Here is a 16,726-nt window from a genome sequence, read left to right as displayed (position 1 = left end):
AGCCCAGAGCCCATTGTAGACCCAACTATGAACCCGTGTGCTTCCAGCAGCCTCAATCCCTCTGTGTCTTTGGTTCTTTGACCAGTGGGAACTTTACCAAGAAGCAAACCCCAGGCCCCACTAAAATGGGGGAATTTCCCATGCTGAACCCAAGCCCGCTTCTTGGTGGAACAGGCAACAACAGCGTAAATCCAAGACGGTATCGAGCAGACTCACCAGCTTCCCTGTCTGCAGAAGCTGTGAAAGAGAAGACGGCTGTCAGTGAGGGGCAGGGGAAGACCGGAGAGCAGATGTAATTGTGGGCGTGGGGGGAGGAGACGCTGAGGGGGTGGGGTGGGCTGAAGCTCCTTCTTCCCCCAGGACTTGTCTCAAGAGCCTGTCTCCCTTGATCTCGGTTAGATACTCAGAGCTTGTGTCCTCATCCCGTCCCTGTCTCTCCACCAGGCTACAAAGTAAACATGAGTGTCTGTGGAAGGACCTCTGAATTCTGACCGTAGGGACCAGTAGATGGGTAAGGATTCAGGGCTCTCTCTCCCCTTACGGTCCGTCCCCAGCCCCCAAGGCCCAGGCCTGCCCCTCACCACCCGGGGCCCAGTGGCTGAAACCGCCCTGCCCCGCAGTGACCCTTACTCACCCAGCAACAACAGAACAAACACTCCCAGTGGTTGGAGCAGCCACAGGCCGCCGGCATGTACCTTCGGAAGCATTCTGGTCTTCGAGGTCTTCCCCAGCACTGAGCTGGCGTCTGGCGGGGATCAGGAGATGAGCTGAGGAAAGAGGAAGGAAGCTGTTTCGCCCTCTCACACCAGCTTTCAACAGTCACCAGACTCCATTTCTGCTAATAAATCAGCAGCAACAAATCAAACGACGAGTTGAGCCTGCTTTTCTGACTAATCTCCCTTCCACATGTCAGCTTGTCTTGTCCTTGTGAAAGCCCTGGCGGGGTTATTGCGCAGGGTGAGGAAACTGGTGGAAACCCCAAGAAACAGAGCTAGGGGCAGGCCCTCATTGTGGGTTCTCAGTCTGGTGCCTCCCCAAACACCCTTCTGCGGCCTCTAAGGCTGGTACACAGAAAGTTCTAAATGAGTTTTGATCTAGACAAGATAAAGGAACCCATTTATATCTGCAACCAATAAGGATCTATATGAAATAACCACAATGAAAGGAAGTGCTTTTCCGTGGGAAACACTCAACCCAAGAGACTCTCTAAATACACTACTTCCTTCACCTGCTTCACACCTCCTGTCTCCGCACAACCCTCCAAAGAAGAAAGTCTTCAAGTTCAAGAAAGAATTTGGTTAAGAAAACCATAAGGTAATTTCAAAAGCTACCTGTTCTGTGCAGGTGATGTGACTCAGTTCAGCAGCATAATATAATGGTTAAAAGTCAGATTATGGGGGCAACTGTAGACAACTGGGACATCAGATTTAAAACTTCGCACATCAGTCAACAGAGCGCAAAGGTAATCTACGGAATGGGAGAAAACATTTGCAAATCATGATCTGATAAGAGGTGAATATCTCAACAACAACAAAAACAACCTGATTTAAGAATGGGCAAGAGCCCTGACCTGACCGGTTGGCTCAGTGGTAGAGCATCGGCCTGGCGTGCAGAACTCCTGGGTTCGATTCCCGGCCAGGGCACACAGGAGAAGCGCCCATCTGCTTCTCCCCCCTCCCCCTCTCCTTCCTCTCTGTCTCTCTCTTCCCCTCCCGCAGCAAAGCTCCATTGGAGCAGAGATGGCCCAGGCGCTGGGGATGGCTCCTTGGCCTCTGCCCCAGGCGCTAGAGTGGCTCTGGTCACAACAGAGCAACCCCCCTGAGGGGCAGAGAGTCGCCCCCTGGTGGGCGTGCCGGGTGGATCCAGGTCAGGCGCATGCGGGAGTCTGTCTGTCTCTCCCGGTTTCCAGCTTCAGAAAATTAAAAAAAAAAAAAAGGGGGCAAGAGAGGCACTCTCCCTCCCAGGAGGAGCATACCACACCCTTTCCCTTCCCTATCTTCCTGACAGGCATGCATCTCCTAAACTCTAAGGATCCCCAAAAGACTTGCCACCAGGCAAGCAACGGGTGGTGGCAGCTCGTTCCAGGCTAACCTCCTGAACCTGTCCCAAAGGGCCCATTTTCTCCGACTCTCCACGGACTGACAGTGGCTCCACCTTGGCTCACTCCTCTCCCAGCCCCACCTAGCCTCTCTCCTGTGGCTTCTTCTATCCTAAGCCCTTCCTTGTCTCACTGTCCCCAGCTGTAATAAATGTACTCTCAATAAGTAAAAAAGGCAAAAGATTAGACATTTCTTCAAAGAAGATATATAGACAGCCACATCCTAATTGTTAAAGAAATGCAAATCAAAGCCACATTACATCACCTCACACTCAGTAGAATGACCACAAAACATAATAAAACAGAAAATAACAAGTGTTGGTGAAGATGTGCAGAAATTGGAACCCTTGTGCACTGCTGGTGGGAAGGTAAAATGGGCAGCTGTTATGGAAATCAGTATAAAATTTCTTCAAATAATTAAAAATAGAACTACCACATGACCCAGCAAGCCTACTTCTATGTATTTATCCAAAATAATTCAAAGCAATATCTCTAAGAGATATGCGCACACTCTTGTTTGTTGTAGCACTATTCAGAATAGCTACCAGGTGGAAGCAACTCAAATGTCCACTGACAGATAAATGGGTAAACAAAGTGTGGTTTATACATACAATGAATGGAATACTATTCAGCCTTAGGAAAGGAAATCCTGCCATGTGCTACAACTTGGATCAACCTTGAGATTTTGTTACAGTGAAATAAGCCAGTCACAAAAAGTAAATACTGTCTATGAAGTATCTAACAGTAGTCAAACTCATAGAAACAGAAAGTACAATGGTGGTTGCCAGGGGCCGGAGGTGGGAGCTGGGTGGTGGGGAGTGGAGAGCTGTTTTGTTGAATGGGTACAGAGTTTCAGTTTCTCAAGATGAAGTTCTCCAAATCTGTTGCACAGCAATGTGATAGACAACAGACTGAATTCTTTTACATGATTAAGGTAAATTACATGTTGGGTGGGTTTGTTTCCTTTTTTTTTTTTTTTTTAACCACAGTTTAAAATTCTTTTGAAGTCAGACTATAGGATTTTGGACAAGGTACTTTAATGCTTTCAAACTTCAGCTTTCTCAGCTGTAAAATGGACACTCTCTGGTACCTAATAAAAGTTCATTTAAAAGTAGTTTTTATTTTTTTATGAGTGTTACCAAAGGTTTTTGTTAACTTTTGAATTTTTCTGGAAGCATGACATACTTTGCCCATATGATCAGAGCTTTATGATCTCATCTTTCTCTGAGTCAGCGATCATTCCAGAACTTTCAGGGTTCTGAAAGTCCCCAGCCTAAATGTCTTTGTTCCTCTCCATGCCTCTTTGCAGGCAGAAGTTTGGATACAAAGTTTCCTTATTTGCTCCTAACATGGTCACTTTCACTTGTACTTTCTAACTCTCTTAAACATTTTTTTCTTTCTTTTTCTTTTTCTTTCTTTCTTTCTCTCTCTCTTTTCCTTCTCTCCTTCCTTTCTTCCTTTCCTTCCTTCCTTCCTTCCTTCCTTCCTTCCATTCCATTCCATTCCATTCAGTGAGAAGAGGGGAGGCAGAGACAGACTCCTGCATGCACTGGGACTGGGACCCAACCCCACAAACCCACTAGGGGACAATGCTCTGCCCATCTAGAGCATTGCTCCATTGCTCAGCAACCAAGCTCTTCTTAGCACCTGAGGCGGAGGCCATGGAGCTGTCCTCAGCTCCCGGGGCCAACTTGCTCCAATCCAGCCATGGCTGCTGAAGAGAGGTGGAGAGAGAAAAAGAGAGAGAGAGACAGAGAAGCGAGAGGGAGGGCATAGAGAAGCAGATGTGCGCTTCTCCTGTGTGTCCTAAATGGGAATTGAACCAGGACATCCATGCCAGGCTGATGATCTACCACTGAGGCAACCGGCCAGGGCCTCTTACACTTTCTTTATCCAAGCTTTCTTTCTAATGTCCTTTTGGATTATCTCACTAGCATAACCTGAATTGCTAATTTTGTGTTATCGAAACCCCTCTTCACAGCTGTGCTTATCAGTTACCGTAATGAAATTGTTACTGCTACTACTGTTGGATCTTGGTGATTAAGATTAGCATCACATAAATCGTCGCCAGACACTCCCATTTACTCCGGAGGCAGGGGACAGAAGTGCCCTGTCCATACCTTGTTTCAAAATTTGACTTTATGATTAACTGTGTGGTAGATTTCTGCTTTGTAACAATCGTAACAAGAAGAAAAAAAAAAAGCACGGTGTGACATCTGATAACTGATTCAAGCTGATTACACCAGAATTTAAGGGTGGAAGATCCATTTATTCAAATCATAGAAATAGAATGCTGAAGTCTAAATCCTTCATTTGTGTAAATAAGGAAAGCATGGTTCAAACCAGGGCTGTGAGCTGACCCAGGACACACCTCACTTAGTGCTGAGGTCTGGGTCCTCACCGTCTCCATTTTCTCATCTGTACTTCCCACTCAAGACCTAAAGGTTATCATGTCATTTTGTCTAGTTATCTCAGTCATTCGTCTTTCCATGATTCAAGAGTAAGATCACCAGATTGAAATTTTCTCTGAGCCAGAGACCCTAATAGGTGCATAACACTTATTTTTCCTGAACTGCATAAAAGGCACGGAAAGATAAGAATGCTCACATTTTGAGCATCAGTTTATTGCCCTGAGTCTAAACTGAGTGGCCTCCATTTCTGATTCTTTTACCTAGCAATTGTCAGGAAGAAGGCTCAGTGTCAACTTCTCTAAAATGATACCTTGAACCATGTTAGGCCCTATGAAAGTAAAGCAATCCGTGTGGGTGTGGACAAGGGGCAGGGAGGGGGCAGGAAAGGAGAGAGCGAGGATTGAAACTGGAGAGAAGTACAGAGAAAAGCAGACAAGCGCGGTCACGTCTTCCAATTCTGTCTTCCCAAAACCACTTACAATTTCACTTCCCACAGGCCAGCCTTCAGCATGCTGTTTCCCCTGTTCGGATGTCTTTGAGGTTTCCTCATACATGTTTACAGCCTGTCTGACTTAACTTACTCTAATTTGGGTGGGTTTTGTTTTCTTGCGATCACTATTTTTCCTTGTTGAGGACATAGTCATTAACATCTCAGAGAGAATCAGCTTCTCAGGCGGTTAATCAGAGGAGGCAGATATCCTGAGTGGGCCTGTGACAGTTGGGGAGGGGCCTCCAGGGAGGGTCAGAAAGCTGGAAATAAAAGGCATTGAACTTACCATTTTACTGAGGGCTCATCTCATGCCTTTTGACACTTGCCTAAACAAAATAGGATTACATATAAGCTATTTTCTTTTTCAAACAAACAAACAAACAAAACAGAAAAAGTCAAATAGTGCTTTCCTCTCCCAGATTTTCGTGCCACTGTCCACCTCCACTGTGGCTCTTGACTGATGTTCTCCTCATGACTCCCTGGAGCTATGAGGGCAGAAGAAGGTGTCCCTTCTACCACAGGTGTGGGAAGACCAATTCCACTGCCACGGCCTTAACTGTGGGGGGTTCCCCTGGAGGTCCACACCACCACAGCCACCAGGCCACGTGACAAGGAATATGCCTGCTTTGTTTAAAATGGGGTTGCATAATTTTTTCAGAAACCCATGCACTTCTCCTATTGGATGTTGAAGAAGGAAGAATCAGGGCCTCTTCAAAACTGGGCATCAAAAAGATAAAATTAATGTAATAATATATTTTCTGCAACTCAACATATGTATTCGTTTTCTAGGGCTGCCATAACAAAGTACCACAGACTCAGTGGCTTACTCAACAGAAATGTATTGCTTCCCCTTTCAGAGGCCAGAAGTCAGATCCCAGTATCAGCAGGGTCATGCTCCCTCTGGAGGTTCAGGGGGAGAATCCTTCCTTGCCTCCTCCTAGCTTTTGGTGGCTCCCAAGGATTCCTCCATTGTGGCTGCATAACTCAAGTCCCTGCCTCCATCTCCACCTTACATGGCCTCTGTGTGTGTGGGTCTCTCTCTCTGTGTCCTATCCTCTCTGTTATTAGATGTAGGGGTCATCCTAAACCCAGAATGATTCTACCTTGAGATCTGTGACTAAATACATCTGCAAGGACGCGTTCTGAGGTTCTGAGTGGATATGAATTTTAGGGGGACACTCTGAAGCCACTATGCAAATGTTCAACGTAAAATTCTTTTACTTTTGCTCTTAGCGTGAAAGTGTTCATGTAAAATGAAAAAGGGTATTTAAAATATCACAAGCTTGTTTTAATCAGCATTTCAGAGGTTACTAGCAAGATTGAACATGTTCACATAGGGTTTGTCTATTTGAAATCTTTCTCTGGCCTGACCAGGTGGTGATGCAATAGATAGAGCATTGGCCTGGTTCAAAGCCCCAAGGTCGCCAGCTTGAGCTCACCAGCTTGAGTGCTAGGTCGCTGGCTTCAGCCCAAAGTCTCTGGCTTGAGCAAAGAGTCACTGGCTCAGCCAGAGCTCCCCAGTCAAGGCACATATGAGAAAACACTTAATGAACAACTAAGATGCCACAGTTATGAGTTGATTCTTCTCATCTCACTCTCCCTTCTTTCTCTCTCTCTCTAAAATGAAAAAAAAGAAAGAAAGAAAAAACCCTTCTCTGAACACCCGCATGGACTTTATGTATTTTTTCAACTGTCTTGGTATCCTTTCATTATTGATTTCTGAGAAAACATGATAGAAAACACAACTGATTTCCCTGGTCCAAATATTGCAAATGTTTTTATTGTTTTATTTTTGCCATTTGACCCTGCATATGGGTGTTTTGAGCAGTTGAATGTTTTCCATCTAAAAATATGTGGCTTTGTCATACAAAGAAATACTCTACCCACACCAATATTATAATTCTTCTCGTACTACAGTTTGAAATATGTAGGTTCAAATATCTGACCCATTACAGATGTATTGAGGTGTACAGAGGCAGTAAAGAAACAGTGAGCCTAAGACTCCCATAGGCCAGATCTCAGGGAACCAAACCATTTTCTCACAAGATGCATTGGTAATTGGAAAAGCAATTGAGTAACCAGAAACAAGAGTTCTCCTTTCAAAATATCAAGAGAAAGAAACATACTCCCAATATAAAGCACCATACTTTCCTTTTTCCTTCTTGAAAGAGAGAAAAGGAGAGAGACAGACAGACAGAAGAATCAATTCAGTGTCCCACTTAGTTGTACACCCACTGATTGGTTCTCACATGTGCCCTGACCGGCTCTAAACCAGAACCTTGGGTTCCAGTCAGCGACCTTAGCACTCTAGAAGGACGCTCTACGCTGTATCTACTACCCCAGGGATGAAATATATGTTCTTAATATGACACCAGCTACTCCAAAGGACAGACCTATGAAACTAGATAATAGACTTTAACTATGATAGCTTCCAAATTGTAAAATGTTTGGAAAGGTTAGCATTCATGCAACAAACTGGAAGTCAAGACTCCTCCACACCGGAGAACCCAGGTTCGATTCCCGGCCAGGGCACACAGGAGAAGCGCCCATTTGCTTCTCCACCCCTCTGCCGCACTTTCCTCTCTGTCTCTCTCTTCCCCTCCTGCAGCCAAGGCTCCATCGGAGCAAAGATGGCCCGGGCGCTGGGGATGGCTCTGTGGCCTCTGCCCCAGGCGCTAGAGTGGCTCTGGTCGCAACATGGCGACGCCCAGGATGGGCAGAGCATCGCCCCCTGGTGGGCAGAGCGTCGCCCCTGGTGGGCGTGCCGGGTAGATCCCGGTCGGGCGCATGCGGGAGTCTGTCTGACTGTCTCTCCCTGTTTCCAGCTTCAGAAAAATGAAAAAAAAAAAAAAAAAAGACTCCTCCACACTACATGGAACAGAATGCAGACAGAGGGGAAAGACGCTAAAGCTACATCTGTATCTGCTTGGGCACAGCCAGGGGTGACCCTGTCCACCATAGGCATGAAGGCAGCGAAGGACCACTTTGCTGAAATGACCTATCATGCTTAGAGCCTAAACTCAACCTCATAAATTAGCCACACAACGGCACCTGGACACTGCCTGAATATATGACAGACATTGAAAAACTGGGCGTGAGATCAGCAACAGGACAGCGAGAGGGGCACCAGATGGACACTGTCTATTCTTTTCATATAAATAGGTGTGTTAGGTAAGGCCACTGTTAATGCTGCAAGAACTTTAGCAACAGCAAGGGGACAAGAGAAGTGCCAGTGAAACTGATTCCAGGGCCAAAGAGCATACGCCCAGCTTAAAAGGTATGTCAAAACGCGGGGACACTAATAACAAGTCCTGGTCTTACCTCTGAGGTGTGTAACTGGAGTATTAGTTCCAAAGCTTCCAATGACATCGGTTTAGAAGACACCCCACATGATTGTAAAAAGAGCTAGAGAGTAATTTATTGTGAAAATACAGAATACGTACATGTGAGACATCTTCATTGTATCATAACATACCAGAAGAAGAAAATCTTTATATATAAAAATAGCAAACTCTTGAAAGTAAGGCAGTTGGGCCGGGCCCGGCAGGTGGCCAAAGTGCAAGTACTCCCCTCCCACCCCCGTGGGACTCCCTCCCACGCCGTGCTGCTGGTGAGTCCGAGCCCGTGTGGTGGCTGGGCGGGGGCGGGGGGGGGGGGGTGTTCAACCACCGCGAGGAGACAGCCCGCGGTGAACACTCGGGTTTGGGGCTGCGGGCCGGGGAGTGAGGCGAGCTCCCTAGACGGAAGAGGGGAAAGGCCGAAGAACTCCGGTGGGCGAGCGAGATCAACAGATTTGGGCGGGAGAAAGCTACCTGGCATGGCTGGGCCCTGACGTAAAGGATACCGGTAAAAAAGGCAGGAAACCCAGGACAGGTAAAAGGAGCAAGATAAGGCTAAAAGCAGTATGTCAATAAAAAGCTTCCCTGACCGGGAATCGAACCCTGGCCGCGGCGGTGAAAGCGGCGAATCCTAACCACTAGACCACCAGGGAACGCCGGGCAGAGTTTTTACCTGCTCCTCCTGAAGAGAGGTCGCCGGGCCATTAGTTCCGAGTTTCTTCTATGCCAGTTACTCCTACCCTCTCAAATACAGGTACCAGCCGCCCCTGCCGTCCACGTGCCCTTTCCCTCTTCCTGCCTCTGACATCCTCAAAATCCTATGCACTTCCTCCTCCCCCACTGGCACGCAGCCGCGGGCCCTGCGCCCAGGTCGCAGGGTCCTGCAATGAAGCTCCGCAAAAAGTTAACACCCTATTGCGTTGGCCGGGAATCGAACCCGGGTCAACTGCTTGGAAGGCAGCTATGCTCACCACTATACCACCAACGCTGCACAGAGACTTGTCCAGAGACCTTGATCCCAACTGGCACCACAGCGGGGAATCTCGGCGCGGGCAACCGCTGCCTTCGCCTCCGCGATCCACCGCGCGAGCCCCTTGTCTCTGTCTTCGTCTGCCGACCCGTCGCCGCTGGGGGCGCTCGGCTCCCGGCTGCTCCCGGGCCTTCAGCTCCACGCCGCAGCCGCCCCTGAGCGCGCGTCTCCAGTTCCCAACTCGCCAGTGCACTCCTCCGCGGGGTGACACTGCCCGCACCCACAGAGCGCTCGCCCGCCGCCCACCAGCCAGGGCAGCTGTGCGCCAGGTCACCAGGATTCCCTTCCACCCGCCACTTTGAGCGGCCGCTGGGCAGGAGCTGCTGTGGCGGGAGGGGGGCCTCGGTGGGCTGCGGCGACAGAGCGTCCTGCGAGAGCGGATGGGGGGTGATGCTGGGGAACAGGAGGAACCAGTTAGGGCCCCGGGCCTGACGCAGGGCAGAGAGGCGATAAGGGAAGGGGTCTACGTGTTCAATCTGCTGGAGAAGGCGGGGCCAGCCACCAAAAAGACTATGTCGCCTCCCCGTCGGGGAATCGAACCCCGGTCTCCCGCGTGACAGGCGGGGATACTCACCACTATACTAACGAGGACAGCTGTTGTGGCTCTCGCCACAGGCTGTGCTATGTGCAACAACCTACGCCTACTTCTGTCTTTGACTTTCATCTAGTGCAGGTGCCCGGCACTTGCCCTGCCTGACGTTCGACCACCTGCGTCCTCAAACAAAGCAGAGGCGCACGGGAGCCCCAGACTGACCCCCAGTCTGTCCTACCCCGACCCAGGTAGCGCTGAAAGCTCCGAGCGCGCGCGGACTACCGCCTCCAAAGCGGGGTCCGCACCGGGAAGAAGAGGCCCGGAGGGCAAAAGGGGAGGCGAGGAGGAACAAGCGGGCGCGCGTCGTGCCGCGGCCCAGTGTGAGTGAGGGGCCGTGGGAGGCCGAGCGGGGCCGCTCGGCTGTCCTTGCTCCACGTCCGCCCACAAGCGTCCGGTCCGTTAGAGCTAGACAGTCCCCACGTCAAAACGAGGATATGGTTAGTCCCATAGGGTCTCAGCCATATGAGTTATCTCAGTCTCCCCTGGAGGCGTGGGTTCGAATCCCACTCCTGACAACTGCTTACCTTTCTGCATACTCCTGAACAGTACCCATCGGAGCCCTTTCCCTCTTTGCAGCCGATCCCTGGCTGGTACCTGTGGGGCCTTTGTGAACTCAGGCCTTATCCACCCGTAGCCGAGACCTGAGCTGGCAGAAAGAGCTCATCGGGAAGCTCCACCCCGTCTGCCAAAGCGCTCCTCCTCTGCTCCTGCCTACAACCCACGCACCACAGCGGGACCCCGAAAAAGAGCCATGGGCCAGCACAGTCCAAAGTCCGCCTATGGGCCTGTGCGGGACACTGCCATCCCCTGCACTGCCCGGCCGCCATCTCCCACCCCTCGGTTTTCGGCTGGCGCCCGCCCTCCCTCCCTCACCCCACAGGGGCAGGAAAGCCAGGCGCCCAAAGTCCTTTGAATCACGCCTCCGAATCGCTGAAGAAAACCTGTGGGCTCGCTGCTCCCGACACACGTCACGTGCCCTGCTTGGGATCCCAAAAGGCCAGGCTTGGCCCTGCTCCTGGCCTCCTCTGGCTGCACCAACAGTCTTGTGGCAGCCCTGGATGGCAAATAAAGCACAGGTGGGCAGGCTGAGTCCTCTTCCCTCCCTCTGGCTCTCGTCCCTCATGTATGCGCTGCGCCCTTGGTGTCTCTGCAGCCTCTGTTCCATGTCACCCATCTGCCTCCTGCTCAAATGGAACAAGGTGCCCGTAGTGGGTAGTGACCAGTGGCAGGCGGCCAGTGGCCAGGCCCGCTGAGCTGGCACATTGGTGATGATTGTCATCGTTGTCGGGGTGATTCACTGATAGAATTTTCGCCTGCCAGGGGTGGGAGGCCCGGCTTCAATTACCCACCCATACTACTCATCGTCCCCTTTTGGTCCTGTTTGTCCCTCCCACCCCAGCTCAGGCTTCCTCTTAGGGCACTTGTCCTAAGGGACTCCACTCCCACTAGCCCCGTGAGTTCCTCCAGCACTACCGTCCCCACACCTCTCACACTGGGGACAGCACTGGACTGGAGAGCCAAGCCCCCAGTCCTAACACCTCCTACAACTCATACCTCCCTTGTTCCTCCTCGTCACCCTGACACTGCTTGAGTCACACACCTTTCACTACAAGGAACACCACCATGCACCGCTTATGACTGGCACCCGCATACCCCCATCCCCACCTCTCCTAGCGCTCTGGCCTGCTCCAACCCCACCCTCCCAAAATTACACCGTGTTGGTACAACCAGGAGCCATGGCTCGATTGGAGTGTGGAAGGCCACCCGTGGGTACAAACACCTTCATCCCTCACTCTCACCCACTCACCCCGAACATGTATGCAAGTGCAAGTCCGGGAGGGACGTGACGGAGCTTTCATGTGCTGACCACGAGGGCTCCTTTGCACCATCAACCAGCAGTCCACTCTGTCACCCATCTGCCTTCACCTCTTCTCACCAGCTTGGCTGCTGGGTGTCCCCGATCAGATTCCTCTAAGTCCCTGCTGTCTGACATCGGCTTTTGCCCCGTGGTCCAGCTCTCCCGACGTCGTGTCCAGATTCCTTTCCACATCTCTGCCTTTGGGGCGCCACTGTGCCGCAGTCCACTCCCATCCAAGCCCGAGAACACAAGACACCTGTGGGGCCCCATCAAGGTCTCACGGGCATGCAGCCGGACAGGTCTGGACCGGACCCTGCGCACGGCGGGAGAGCCACCATAGGGGCGGTTGGCAGGAGCCTCTGGGTGAGGCGCCGCGGGCTCGGGCAGGTGGCCGGCTTACAGGTGTAGGTGTCCTTTTCATCACCGCCCCAGCCCCGCCCCGGATTCCTTCCCGAAGGGGTAGCCTGTTCACAGCGAGGTCTGTTCCACCCGACTCGGTGCTGCTCGGAGAAGGTGCGGGGCCGGCCTGGGGCTGTGATGTGCGCTGGTGGCAGCCACTGCGAGGAGACAGGTCGCCCTTGGCCCTAGGGCTGAGGGACCCGGGAGTGAAGCGAACTCGGAGGCTGGAGGCTGAGAATGGAAAACGTGGAAGGCCTCGGGTGGGCGAGCAAGGACAAAAGGTTGCCACCGGAGGCAGTTGCCTAACCTGCACGACGGGGGGGGGGGGGGGGGGGGGGGGGAAGAAAAGGGGTTCCCTGACCGGGAATCGAACCCGGGCCGCGGCGGTGAGAGCGCCGAATCCTAACCACTAGACCACCAGGGAGTAATAGACAATGCATCTGGCCTCTTTCTCCTGCACACAGCGCCTCCAGGATACCCACCCCGTCCTTCCTTGGCTCCAGCCCTGTGCTTTTCCAAGTCCAGTGTCCACCCCACCCCCCCACCCCCGGTGCTCGCCTTCTTCTGGCATGTGGCACCCTCAACACATTGCACACTGAAAAACAGACGCACGCACCAATAGAAAAAAAATTGAGAGCCCTAAAATATACCATGTTAACAGGTGAATAATTTTCGACAAAGGAGCCTAAAATATACAGTCAAGAAAAGAAAGCCTCTTCAACAAATGGTGCTGGGAAAACTGGAAAGCCACATGCAAAAGAATACTACTGTTTATCCTCATATACAAAAATTAACTCAAAATGAATCAAAGGCCTAATTATAAGACCTGAGACAGTAAAATACATATTAGAAAATATAGGTACGAAAATGATGGACCTCCTTCTTAGAGAGAATTTTACATATTTGACACCAAAGTCAAGGGAAGTAAAGGCAAAACTAAATGGATGGAAGTATAACAAAACAACAAAAAACCCAAAAACCAACAAAACAAAAAAGACCACCAACTGAATGGGAGAAGATATTTGCAAATAACAACTCCAACAAGGGGTTAATATCCAAAAAATACAAAGAACTCATAGAACTCACCACCAAACAAACAAAAAATAGGGAGAGGACCTGAAATACCTTTCTCCAAGAAAACATTCAAATGGCCAATAGAGATACGTTGAGATGCTCAACTTCACTAGCTATTAGGGAAATGCAAATTAAAACTACAATGAGATATCACTTCACACCTTTGAGAATGGCTATAACCAACAAGACAAGTACTGTAATAATAAAAAGGAACACTCATTCACTGCTGGCAGGAATGTAAACTGATACAGCCACTACGGAAAACAGTATGAAGGCTCCTCAAAAAATTAAGAATAGGTACCATAGGACCCAGCAACCTTTCTTCTGGTATCTACCTGAGAAGTTTTAAAACATTTATTCACGAAGATATATGCACCTCTATGTTTATTGCAGCACTACTCACGTTGGCGAAGACATAGAAACAACTGAAGTGTGCTTTGATAGGGGATTGGATAAAGAAGATACGGTACATATATACAAAAGAATACTACTCAGCCATAGAAAAGATGAAATACTGCCATTTGTGACAACATGGATGGATCCTGAGAATATCTTGTGAAGGAAAGTTAAGTCAGACAAAAAAACGTTAAAAACCAGATGATTTCACTCACATGTGAGATATAAAACTGAAAGCAACAAAAGAACAAACAAGAAAAATAAACAAATAGAAACTCATAGGCACAGATAACAGTATGGTGGTTACCAGATGGAAGGTCGGTGGGGGATATAGTAATGGGTAAAGCAGATCAAATATATGCTAAAGGTTGGTTTGACTTTGGGTGGTGGGCACACAAAGCAATAATAAAGATGATGTATCCTAGAATTTTACGCTTGAAATCTAGATAATCTTGTTAACCAATGTCACCCTAATGAATTTAATTTTTTTTTAATGCATGCCTCGCACTGGCCCAGGTTGCTCAGTGGGTTGGAGCGTCCTCCCCCAAGGTCGCAGGTTTGATCCCCTGTCAGGGCACGCACAGGAAGTGACCAATGCGCAACTAAATGGAACAACAAATGAATGCTTCTCTCAGTCCTCAGTCTCTCCCCCTCCCCCATTGTCTCTCTAAATTCAGTCAATAAAAATAAAAAATGTGTGTCTCATCCCACAATTACATGCTAAGGTCGCCTAGATTCCAGAGCCACGAGGGCTCAGGTCGCAGATTCCCAAGGTCCAGGTCTCCCACACCCCTGAGGTAAGAGGGACCCTGGAGCCCTGCAAAATATCGGAACCAAACTCCCGGCAAGTGCTCGGAGACTGCTATGCTCTCCAGTACAGCACCAACGCTGCTGGAGAGGGTGATTGCTGCGGCTGAATCTTGCAATGCTACTGGTTCATCCTTGGCTCTGAGTTGCCGTGGGTGCACCGAGGCCCTCCCGCTCTCGTGGGTGCTCTCCCTGTCCCGCTTCTCCGGGTCCCTCGGTTCCACATCCCGTTCGCTCTTTCTACCCACGACTTGCGACAGAGGGCGGAGCCAGTGACGTTGAAAGGATGTATCGCCTCCCTGCCGCGGAATCGAACCCAGGGAAGGGTTCTAACGAGGAAAACCAAGATGATATCGGACCCAGACCCTTCTGTAGCTGATTACCAAGGTTTGCTCTGCCCTCCAAGTTAGATTCGTAGTGATACGACACCGAACCGACCCCTCCCTGTAATAATGCAGCGGAGGAGCGCGAGCCAGAGACTGACCCGGATGAGCCCGACCATCCCCAATCCCGACCCCGACATGAGTGGTGCGGAAAACTCCGAGTGAGCGCGGCCAATGGCCTCCAACACAGGGGCTGCGCCGGAAGAAAGAGGCGCGAGAGAGCAAGTGAGGCCGCGAGGAGCAGGTGGACGCGCGTCATGCCGCTTGTCCTTGCTCCTCCTCGACCTGCTCGAGTCCCGTCGGTGGTACATCCAGACACCTGCTCCACGGGCGCGATGTCAGGTCCAGAGCACTGGTGTAGCTCTCGGGTCCCAGCCAGATGAACGGGTAGGTGGCCAACCTCGCTGTCAGGATGGTCCACCGGTCTAAGAAGCTGCGTTCAGGTCACGATCTCCCCGGGGGGGGGGGGGGTCCGCTCCCGAGAACTGCTCAGCTTTTTGGCTCCCCAAATAAAAACTTGTCCCAGGCCGATCCACACCCATCCCAACCCCTTCCCACCTTACAGTCAGTTCCTGGCTGCCTCTGCAAACTCCAACCTGCACCTCCCACCCTCGCTTCACCGCCCACACCTGCCTTCCCTCCCACACTCCAAACCCGCAGAAAAACCAGGGGCCCAAGTGACTTTGGGTCTTGCCTGGGGGGTCGCTGAAGGGAATGTGTGCACTCAGAGGCTCCCATCACACGTCATCTGCCTTGCTTGGGATTCTGGAGGGCCGGGATTGGTACAACTCCTGGCCACCTATGGCGACACTGACAGTCTTAAGGTGGTCCTGGATTTCCCAGAAAACACAGGATGGGTTGGCAGAGTCCATCTCAGTCCCTCCATTCTCTTTGCATCACATCCAAGGACCACAGAAGTGTCTGCAGCTTCTGTTTTAGGTCATCTATCCACCTCATGCTCAAATGAAACAGGTTCCAAGGAAAGGCTTGATAAGTGACCTGCGCCTATAGAGGACTGCTCTGAGTGTATGGGTGGTTCAGTGATAGAATTCTTGCCTGCCACGTGGGAGGCCCGGATTGGATTCCCAGCCCATGCAAGTTGGTGTCTCCTTTTGATTCTGCTGCTCCCACCTACACCCCCTCCCCAGGGACAAAACTGTGCCCTAGAGCAGTGGTCCCCAACCCCCGGGCCTCGGACCGGCACCAGTCCGTGGGCCATCTGGTACCGGTCCGCAGAGAAAGAATAAATAACTTACATTATTTCTGTTTTATTTATATTTAAGTCTGAACGATGTTTTATTTTTAAAAAATGACCAGATTCCCTCTGTTACATCCATCTAAGACTCACTCTTGATGCTTGTCTCATAAATTCTACAATTATATTTTAAAATACCACAGTTTTTACGCCGGTTGCATAATTTTATTTTGTGCATTTATATGTTCCACCCTAAAGGCCGGTCCGTGAAAATATTTTCTGACATTAAACCGGTCCGTGGCCCAAAAAAGGTTGGGAACCACTGCCCTAGAGCCAAGCCCCATTACACAACACCTCCCTTGTCCCTGTTCATCTCGTTGAGACTGCTTGATTCACACCTTTCACAAGAGGGAACACCACCGCCAACTGCACATGAATGGCACCAGCTCCTCCCATCTCTCTACCTTTCCTACCACTTCGGCTCTCTCTAACTCCACACTCCCAAAAGTACACCGTGTTGTCACAATTGTAGCCATTCATAGGAGATGGAGACCACATCCTCCTGGAGAGTCACAAGATCAACATGGTGCACAAGTAGGAACAAAATAATTCCATGATCTCATGTTAATGCACCCCCCATTTCTCTTCATCCTGC

General features: G+C 50.4%; 1 protein-coding gene and 4 non-coding genes across 17 annotated transcripts in view; all 5 read right to left on the bottom strand.

The window, feature by feature from the left end:
* The window catches only part of LOC136325874 (low affinity immunoglobulin gamma Fc region receptor III-like), a 45,689-nt gene that overhangs the window by 7,404 nt on the left and 21,559 nt on the right, over nucleotides 1-16,726 (bottom strand). For 3 of the 13 annotated variants that reach the window (XM_066260981.1, XM_066260980.1, XM_066260982.1), the window contains 3 exons: nucleotides 1,332-1,467; nucleotides 635-767; nucleotides 217-237 (listed from right to left, as the gene is read on the bottom strand). In XM_066260981.1, the coding sequence (XP_066117078.1) occupies nucleotides 217-237; nucleotides 635-707 (94 nt within the window). In that variant the 5' untranslated portion in view covers nucleotides 708-767; nucleotides 1,332-1,467. Of the gene's footprint in view, nucleotides 1-216; nucleotides 238-634; nucleotides 768-1,331; nucleotides 1,468-5,285; nucleotides 5,326-8,320; nucleotides 8,405-9,010; nucleotides 9,276-9,308; nucleotides 9,494-10,483; nucleotides 10,598-10,832; nucleotides 10,956-16,726 lie in introns of those variants that run through there. The other 10 variants (XM_066260974.1, XM_066260976.1, XM_066260975.1 and 7 more) reach the window with 10 other exon arrangements.
* On the bottom strand, nucleotides 8,919-8,990 carry TRNAE-UUC (transfer RNA glutamic acid (anticodon UUC)). The gene has a single exon. It is a non-coding gene; the product is annotated as a tRNA-Glu (tRNA).
* Nucleotides 9,254-9,325, bottom strand: TRNAG-UCC (transfer RNA glycine (anticodon UCC)). Its single transcript has one exon. It is a non-coding gene; the product is annotated as a tRNA-Gly (tRNA).
* On the bottom strand, nucleotides 9,887-9,958 carry TRNAD-GUC (transfer RNA aspartic acid (anticodon GUC)). The gene has a single exon. It is a non-coding gene; the product is annotated as a tRNA-Asp (tRNA).
* Nucleotides 12,569-12,640, bottom strand: TRNAE-CUC (transfer RNA glutamic acid (anticodon CUC)). Its single transcript has one exon. It is a non-coding gene; the product is annotated as a tRNA-Glu (tRNA).

Source organism: Saccopteryx bilineata, chromosome 2 (genome assembly GCF_036850765.1).
Source record: "Saccopteryx bilineata isolate mSacBil1 chromosome 2, mSacBil1_pri_phased_curated, whole genome shotgun sequence".
Taxonomy (NCBI): Eukaryota; Metazoa; Chordata; class Mammalia; order Chiroptera; family Emballonuridae; genus Saccopteryx; species Saccopteryx bilineata.
The sequence above is the reverse complement of the archived record's forward strand: the minus strand, read 5'-3'. Positions and strand labels throughout refer to the sequence as shown.